Source organism: Aquarana catesbeiana, linkage group LG08, assembly GCF_042186555.1.
Source record: "Aquarana catesbeiana isolate 2022-GZ linkage group LG08, ASM4218655v1, whole genome shotgun sequence".
In the NCBI taxonomy this organism is placed as follows: Eukaryota; Metazoa; Chordata; class Amphibia; order Anura; family Ranidae; genus Aquarana; species Aquarana catesbeiana.
In genome coordinates this window covers 302,559,412-302,569,085 of record NC_133331.1, presented here as the reverse complement: position 1 = coordinate 302,569,085, position 9,674 = coordinate 302,559,412, and the positions used below count along the sequence as shown (strand labels likewise).

General features: G+C 41.8%; 1 protein-coding gene across 1 annotated transcript in view; it reads right to left on the bottom strand.

Annotated features, from left to right (window-relative positions):
* The window catches only part of LOC141105033 (uncharacterized), a 39,675-nt gene extending 33,097 nt beyond the window's left edge, over positions 1-6,578 (bottom strand). Inside the window, exons 1-7 of the mRNA XM_073594827.1 lie at positions 6,068-6,578; positions 5,857-5,954; positions 5,591-5,734; positions 5,401-5,475; positions 3,638-3,712; positions 3,152-3,293; positions 140-1,693 (exon numbers count right to left, since the gene is read on the bottom strand). Coding sequence (XP_073450928.1) covers positions 140-1,693; positions 3,152-3,293; positions 3,638-3,712; positions 5,401-5,475; positions 5,591-5,734; positions 5,857-5,954; positions 6,068-6,101 — 2,122 coding nt within the window. The 5' untranslated portion in view covers positions 6,102-6,578. The remainder of the gene's footprint in view (positions 1-139; positions 1,694-3,151; positions 3,294-3,637; positions 3,713-5,400; positions 5,476-5,590; positions 5,735-5,856; positions 5,955-6,067) is intronic.
* Positions 6,579-9,674: the final 3,096 nt, after the last annotated feature.

Here is a 9,674-nt window from a genome sequence, read left to right as displayed (position 1 = left end):
GGTTTCCTTTCCTAGTGAAAGATTTCCCGCACTCTGAACATGAATAAGGCTATTCATCCGTATGAATTTTCTGATGTTCAACAAGATTATTTTTCCTAAGGAAAGATTTCCTACACTGAACATGATTATGGCTGCTCACCTGTGTGAATTCTCTGATGTTTAACAAGGTCTCCTTTCTGAGTGAAAGATTTTCCGCACTCTGAACATGAATAAGGACGCTCACCTGTATGAATTCTAAAATGTTTAACAAGGTCTGCTTTGTTAGTGAAAGATTTCCCGCACTCTGAACATGAAAAAGGATGCTCATCTGTGTGAATTCTCTGATGTGTAACAAGGTTTCCTTTGTTAATGAAAGATTTTCCGCACTCTGAACATGAATAAGGACGCTCGCCTGTGTGAATTCTCTGATGTGTAACAAGATTATCTTTGTGAGTGAAAGATTTCCCGCACTCTGAACATGAATAAGGACGCTCACCTGTATGAATTCTCTGATGTTTAACAAGGACTCCTTTCTGATTGAATGATTTCCCGCACTCTGAACAAGAATAAAAACGCTCATCCATGTGAATTTTTTGATGCATAACAAGGTCTCCTTTCTGAGTGAATGATTTCCCGCACTCGGAACATGAATAAGGACGCTCACCTGTGTGAATTCTCTGATGTGTAACAAGATGTTCTTTCTGATTGAAAGATTTCCCGCACTTTGAACATGAATAAGGACGCTCACCTGTGTGAATTCTCTGATGTTTAACAAAGACTCCTCTCTGAATAAAAGATTTTCCACACTCTAAACATGAATAAGAACGCTCACCCATGTGGATTTTCTGGTGTCTAACAAGGTCTCCTTTGTTAGTGAAACATTTGCCGCACTCTGAACATGAATATGGACGCTCACCTGTATGAATTCTAAGATGTTTAACAAGGTCTGCTTTGTTAGTGAAAGATTTCCCGCACTCTGAGCATGAATAAGGACGCTCATCTGTGTGAATTCTCTGATGTTTAACAAGATGTTCTTTCTGACTGAAAGATTTCCCGCACTCTGAACATGAATAAGGACGCTCACCTGTGTGAATTCTCTGATGTTTAACAAGATATCCTTTGTGATTGAAAGATTTCCCGCACTCTGAACATGGATAAGGACGCTCAGCTGTGTGAATTCTCTGATGTGTAACAAGGACTCCTTTCTGAGTGAATGATTTCCCGCACTCTGAACATGAATAAGAACGCTCATTCATGTGAATTTTCTGGTGTCTAACAAGGTCTCCTTTGTTAGTGAAAGATTTCCTGCACTCTGAACATGAATAAGGACGCTCACCTGTGTGAATTCTATGGTGTCCAACAAGTGTTCCTTTCCGAGTGAAAGATTTCCCGCACTCTGAACATGAGAATAGATTGTCACCTCGGTGATCTCCTTCATGGGGTGAGGAAGATTCCTCGGGATTAGAAGGATCTGTTGATCGATCTGCAGTGTCGGGTCTTACATGGATATTTACCATCATAGTATGTGATTGATGAGAAGATTCCCCCTGATCAGAGGGATCCATTGATGTCTCTGGACAGGAAGGTCTGTGATGTATATTTTGTGTATTTGGATTTCCTCCTGGAGGATCCTGTGTGATGACATTATCTTCTGACTTACAATCAGTAGATAATAGAAGATGTCTCTCCGAGGAATTCCTGACATCACATCCATCTGTTGAAAAGAAATGTAAAAAAAATCTCAGTAGATGACAAATAACTGGAGTTTTAGCTCCTCCTCCTCGACGGTGAAATAAGTGGAAATGCCGATCTCACAGCTGGGCTCCTGTTCTCCCTCCAAAATCAATCAGAAAAGTCTTCAGACCAAGTCCATATATGATCTGCTAATTCTATAATAATAAATAGTTATGACTATGTTTTCATTAGTCAAAACGCCTTAGTGGATTGTTACTACATGAGATTGTCTGGATTTTAAATTATGAAGAGTTTGCAGATCATATATGGACTCTAACCTGAGACAGCGATAAAATAAAATGTCATGTTGGTCAACAGTTATACAGAGCTCTGACATGGAACTGGGTACAACTGTAACATCAAAATATAGATATAAAAAAAGACCCCTTCCTCCAAAATTTACAATGCTGGTGTCCTAGGGTGGCTTCATTGCTCCTCTATCAATGTGGTGACACCCTAAGCTGTGCAATGGTTTATTAAAGGGTTAGATCACCTCTACAGAAGAACTGTAAAGCTGAACTAACACTAGATTCCCTCCCCCACCCTCAAGGACCCCGCTTTACATATGATGGCTCTGACCAATCAGAATCCATCTGATCCATCCTGGCAGCTCAGTATAGAGAAGACAGAGCAGTGGGGCATTTCATATCCCCTGACCATTGGAGCGGTGAGTGAGCCCCAACAGCTGAGGATGGCTGACGTAAGTACAATGAGGATCGGGGGTGGGTGAAGGGGTCCAGTGTTAGGTTACCTTTACAGTTTTTCTGTAAAGGCAAATTACCCTTTAATGTGACTTTAGGGGTCTGTTTAACCTGTGATGTCTCATATGCCTTCCATTGAAGGTAATAAAGTGCATATTGCACTCCATCACAAGTCCAGTCCTTGGAACCAGTGCTGGAACAAGGTCGTCCAGCACCCAGGGCAAAGATGCTAAACTGCGCTCACTCCTCATTCATGATGTGCAAGTTTAGGTTATCCTAAGCCAATCAGTCACTTCCTTGTCAATATCACTGTCACTACTCCTGTCAGCCTTATAACAGAAGGAAGGTGCCCCCATCCCTACAGTAAACCATTGCGCTCAGGGCAGCCACTCCTCCTGCCCATCACTTGTCCCAGCCCTGCTTGGAACTATTCCAGGAGTCCCGCCAAGGGGAAACTCCACCACACAGTTCAGTTGACCTCCCACGAGGTCTGGTCCAATTTAGAAACAGGCAGTGACACGTGCAGGTGAAGGCACATTACAGCACCAAGTGGTAACTCTTGCAACACCTCACATTAACCCTTTAGTAGACCAACACATATTTAACCTTTTAGAACCTGCCTATAGGATGATGTGAAGATCTGATTATTTATCTATTTTTTTTTAAAAACTACAATCCTTATACTTAGAAGTAAAATGAGACTTTGACCTGATTTTTCCATAGTGTCTGTTGCTTACCTGTGTCGAAAGGTAGAGAAATGTCCTCCTGTTCACTTTTCATAATCTTCCCAACCTCCTCTGTGAATGGCTGATCAACCCCCACAAACGTCTTTACATCTTCTTCTTCAACCTCAGCTTTTATATGAATCCGTTCTTCACCCTACACCAAAAATAATAGTAAACATCAAATAAAGTCAACTCAAGGCAGATATAAAGGACACAAATGACAGGTCATTCAGTATGCACCCCACTGGAAGAACACAAAGAGGAAGAGGACCCGCGATGACAGGTGTCTGGGCTTAAGACCCACAGAAGAAAGAAATGTACATTAAAAAACAAAAATGGGGTGAAAAATGTAGGGCACTCAAATGAGCTAGAAACGGGAATGGGGGGTGTAACAAAGGCTGCACTTCAGATATCAAGAAAAACAAGAGACATACACAGAAGAACGTCATCTCATGCCTTACGATATAAATTTAGGTCTAGATACCCAGCCCCACCTACATGATGATGGTGAGGGATGGTGTGATCCTCCTGTATTGAATCCTGAGAACACAGAGGAGGGGGAAATCTCTCAACCTAAACCCCAAAGGTGAAAGAAAAATAAAAACAAATAGAGCAAGAGATTAAATATAAAAATATCAGATACAGGGATACAGATATAGGGATACATCCTAAATATAGAGACATTTATTCAACTGTACATCTAGAGCAGGGATATGCAATCAGCGGACCTCCAGCTGTTGCAGAACTACAAGTCCCATGAGGCATAGCAAAACTCTGACAGCCACAAGCATGACACCCAGAGGCAGAGGCATGATGGGACTTGTAGTTTTGCAACAGCTGGAGGTCCACTAATTGCATATCCCTGATCTAGAGCCTCAAGTTTATAGTTCAGACAAATCCTAAATATAGAGCCATTTATCCAACTGTACATCTAGAGCCTCTGGTTTATAGTCCAGATACATCCTATAGAGCCATTTATCCAACTGAGTGTCCATCCAGAGCCTCTGGTTTATAGTCCAGATATATACTAAATATAGTGACATTAATCCAACTGTCAATCCAGTACCACTGGTTCATATACCAGATACATCCTAAATATAGAACCATTTATCCAACTGTCCATCCAGAGCCTCAAGTTTATAGTTCAGCCACATCCTAAATATAGAGCCATTTATCCAAATTTTACTCTAGAGGCTCTGGATGGACAGTTGTGGGATATTAGTGGCAGGGCCAGCTATCTGCCAACTGTTACTGTTGGACTTCTGCACAAATATAAACATGGACTGGTTTATTGACTGGATACATCCTAGATATAGAGCCAATTATCCAACTGTTCATCCAGAGCTTCTGGTTTATAGACCAGATACATCCTAAATATAGAGCCATTTATCCAACTGTAAATCTAGAGCCTCTGGTTTATAGACTGAATACATCCTATAGAGCCAATTATCCAACTGTCCACCCAAAGCCTCTGGTTTATAGACCAGATACATCCTAAATATAGCGATATTAATCCAACTGTCAATCCAGAACCTCTGGTTCATATACCAGATACATCCTAAATATAGAACCATTTATCCAACTGACTATCCAGAGCCTTTGGTTTATAAATTAGATACATTGTGAATATTGAGTCATTTATCCAACTTTGCATCTAGAGTTGACAGATTGTTTATGGTTTATAGTTCAGCCACATCCTAAATATAGAGCAATTTATCCAAATTTTACTCCAGAGCCTCTGTTTTATAGACCAGATACATTTTAAAGATAGAGCCATTTATCCAACTGTCCATCCAGAGCTTCTGGTTTATAGTCCAGCTACATCTTGAATATAGAACCATTTATCCAACTGTCCATTCAGAGCCTCTGGTTTGTAGACCAGATACATCCTAAATATAGTAACATTAATCCAACTGTCAATCCAGAACCTCTGGTTTATATACCAGATACATCCTAAATATAAAACCATTTATCCAACTGTCCATCCATAGCCTCTGGTTTATAAATTAGATACATTGTGAATATTGAGCCATTTATCCAACTATGCATCTGGAGTTGACAGATTGTTTATAGTTCAACAACACCCTAAATATAGAGCCATTTATCCAACTTTACATCTATAGCCTCTGGTTTATAGATCGGATACATCCTATAGAGCCATTTATCCAACTATCCACTTAGATCCTATTCTGTGTAAAGAGACTACACAGAATGTCATCTCATGGCTTAGAATACATATTTAGATACCCAGCCCCACCTACCTGATGATGGTGAGGTGTAGTGTGATCCTCCTGTATGGAATCCTGGGAACACAGAGGAGGGTGAAATCTCTCACCCTAAAACCCAAATATGAAATAAAAAAACAAAACAAATCGAGCAAGAGATTAAATATATAAATATCATCTCAAAGCTTTGAATACTTTTGAGTTATAATTGCTCAGTCCCATCTACCTGAAGATGGTGAGGGATGGTGTGATCTTCCTGTGTGGAATCCCGGGAATATGGAGGACCACCCTCTACCATAGACTGCTGATCCCCAAACTTCTCTTCTTTTTCTACTTTAACCTCAACTTTCATGTCTTTCAGTTCTTCACCCTAAACCCCAAATATGATAAAACGGATTTATAAAAGGAAACAAGAAATTAAATAGAAGAATGTTATTTTGAAGCGTAGAATTCTACAACTTATTTGAGTTCTAATTGCTCAGTCCCACCTACCTGATGATGGTGAGGGATGGTGTGATCTTCCTGTGTGGAATCCCGGGAATACAGAGGACGGGGACATCTCTCTGGTGGGTTCCCATTACTGGATCCAACTATAAGAAACACAAAACACTAAATACATTGTTTCTATGTGCTTATCAGATGATGGGGGATCTAGGTGGACCCTCCGTACTGCTCTCTCCTTTACAATAAAGTCTCATCTTACCCGGTGATGTGAGGGGTGGCTGATTCTCCATCATGACGTCCTTGTAGAGACCCTTGTGTCCTTCTAAATAAATTATAATGTGATCCGATTACCTCCTCTACTGCCAATTCCAACAACGTCGTCTCCTTCCTTGCGCACAACTCACCTCTCACCCAGGAATTCCTTTATTAGACCCCTACATCAGTTCCTGTTCCTTAGTAACATCACTTCCTGTGCATCTATCACTTCCGGTCTGCACCGTACATCACTTCCTCTCCAGCTATAGCATCACTTCCTGTCTGTCTATCACTTCCTGTCTGCATCTGACATCACTTCCTCTGCAGCTGTAGTATCACTTACTTTGTCTGTACAATCATGCTCTTTCTGTCTCCGTGTTCTATTCGATATAACAGGAAAAGATCACCATCTCTATATTTATTATGTGTCTGCTCTACAATCTAGCAACTCCAGATGGACAGTTGGATAAATGGCTCAACATGCACAATAAATATGGTCTATAAACCAACTCTCTTTATGGACAGTTGGATAAATGACTCTATATTTAGGAAGTATCTGGTCTATAAACCAGAGGCTCTTCATGGACAGTTGGATAAATGGTTCTATATTTAGGATGTATCTGCTCTATAAACCAGAGGCTCTGGATGGACAGTTGGATAAATGGTTCTATATTTAGGATGTATCTTGTCTGTAAACCACAGGCTCTGGATGGACAGTTGGATAAATGGTTCTTCTATATTTAGGATGTATCTGATCTATAAACCAGAGGCTGTGGATCTACTGTTGGATAAATGGCTCTATAGGATGTATCTGGTAAACCAAAGGCTCTGGATGTACAGTTTGATAAATGGCTCTATATTTAGGATGTATACAGTCTCATTTTATTCTGAATTATGAACCTGAGGCTCTAGAGTAAAATTTGGATAAATGGCTCTATATTTGGATGTGGCTGAACTATAAATTTGAGGCTCTGGATGGACAGTTGGATAAATGGTTCTATATTTAGGATATATCTGGTATATGAACATACCTCACAACTTTTGAAGCTGAGAATGAGGGACACTTTAGGGGGAGAGCGACCTGTGGCACGTGTAGTGCGTCGGAGCAAAAGTGGGCGTGGTTTAAAAGTGGGTGTGGTTAAATGTTGATGACCGGGAGGGGACAGTTGTGGCATGTGAGGATTAAAGAGGGAAAACAGGTGAGGCGGAGGCAATATAATGCTTCCTTACTGCCTGCCAAATGCTCTCTAAAGAGCAATCTGAATGCCGATCGCTCTTCAGGAACCAAGGTGTGACCAAACCATAATTATTTATCTGTTTAATTTATGTTGTTTTTTTTTTCTTTACATTTCTAACAGCCCTATTGGGAAGCTTTGGGGAAATAGCAGGGCTAAACCTATCTACTGCTCCAAGCCCCCCCACCCACTGTCTATCCTGAATCCTCCTCTCCTGTGCCCTGCAGCTGCTGCAGCAAACGGGAGGGAGTGAAGAAGAGCTGGCAGTGCTGCGGGGGCACACAGGGGAATCAGAAAATTAGAATGGGGGGAAAATTAGAATGGGGGTGAAAATTAGAATGGTGGGGAGAAGAGGACACTGGGTGTAGACAATGTGATTTGATTTTCCTGTAGCACAGCCAGAGGGAAGAGGAGGAGAAGCCAGCTGCACTTAGGGGGGATCGGAGCCGGGGGATTACTGAAGCCCAAAGCCGAAACAAGTTCAGGCTCTGGGATTTAGCCTGGATGTGCTGGATGCTGGGATTTCAATGAAATTTTGGGATGGTCCTGCCCATTCTGGAACAGTTAGAAGGTATGCAGTACCCAGCAGGTAAAGATAAGTTACTGAAAAGTAAGATGTGACTCATGGGACTAGAGCTTTAAACTCCCTGGTGTTCTCTCTGGAGCCGCAAATTAACACACAGATCTGAAGCCAGGCATAATCCAGTAATGTAAGCAATGCTACTGCGGGTTGAACGAAGTCCATCACCTGTAACTGTGCATGATGACAGCACTGCAGCTCAGTTCAGGAGAGAGGAACAGAGGACCGGAGGTCAGTAGGGTGTGTGTGCGGCAGTGGAGCATGGAGCCAAAGTCAGATCTACTACAGAGAACCAGGGAGCCGCGGCTGTGGGCTTGTATAGTGTGCAGACCGGGAGAGAGAGCAGCAGAGGTGCGGGGAGTGGCAGTGGAAAGAGAGGCTGACAGAGTAAAGAGAAATGACCACCGTCCAAGTGCAGGTGGAGTAGCAGGATTTACTCACAGCTCATGGGTGCCCTCCATCAACCTGGTCTAACTGGCAGTACTGCACGTGGAATCTCCTTACCAGGCGGGAGACTGTTGACGGCAGGAAGCCGGAGTCAGGAGGCGGAGCTGGGAGGTCCTGTTCTTCCTTGTGTCTGTGCCTACAAAGCACGTCATTAGTTGCTAGGACGCCGGCGGTCCTAGTAACCAATGAGAGAAAGAAAATTTGAAGGGGGGGTAGACGGAGGCGGGGAGCGCACTGAGAGCATTTATTGTATCCAGTTAGAATACCCCTACTGAGTTGACCTAGCTGTCTGAACTTATTCCGGGACTCCACCCCAGATCCGCGGGACCCCGGGACGGTTGGGAGGTATGTATGAACCAGAGGTTCTGGATTGACAGTTGGATATGTCACTATATTTAGGATGTATCCGGACTATAAACCAGAGGCTCTGGGTGGACATTTGGATAAATGGCTCTATAAGTTGTATCCGGTCTATAAACCAGACGCTATAGATGTACAGTTGAATAAATGGCTCTATATTTAGGATGTATCCGGTCTATAAACCAGAAGCTCTGGATGGACAGTTGAAAAAAATGGTTCTATAATTAGGATGTATCTGGGCTATAAACCAGAAGCTCTGGATGGACAGTTGGATACATGGCTCTATATTTAGGATGTATTTCGACTATAAACCAGAAGCTCTGGATGGACAATTGGATAAATGACTCTATATTTAGGATGTATCCGGTCTATAAACCAGAGGCTCTAGATGTACAGTTGGATAAATGGCTCTATATTTTGGATGTATCCGGTCTATAAACCAGAGGCTCTGGAGTAAAATTTGGATAAATGGCTCTATATTTAGGATGTGGCTGGACTATAAAAAAGAGGCTATAGATGTACAGTTGGATAAATGGCTCTATATTTAGGATGTAGCTGGACTATAAACCAGAAGCTCTGGATGGACAGTTGGATAAATGGCTCTATCTTTAAAATGTATCTGGTCTATAAACCAGAGGCTCTGGAGTAAAATTTGGATAAATTGCTCTATATTTAGGATGTGGCTGAACTAAACCATAAAATCCATCAACTCTAGATGCATTGTTGGATAAATGACTCAATATTCACAATGTATCTAATTTATAAACCAAAGGCTCTGGATGGACAGTTGGATAAATGGTTCTATATTTAGGATGTATCTGGTATATGAACCAGAGGTTCTGGATTGACAGTTGGATTAATATCGCTATATTTAGGATGTATCTGGTCTATAAACCAGAGGCTCTGGGTTGACAGTTGGATAATTGGCTCTATAGGATGTATTCGGTCTATAAACCCGAGGCTCTAGATTTACAGTTGGATAAATGGCT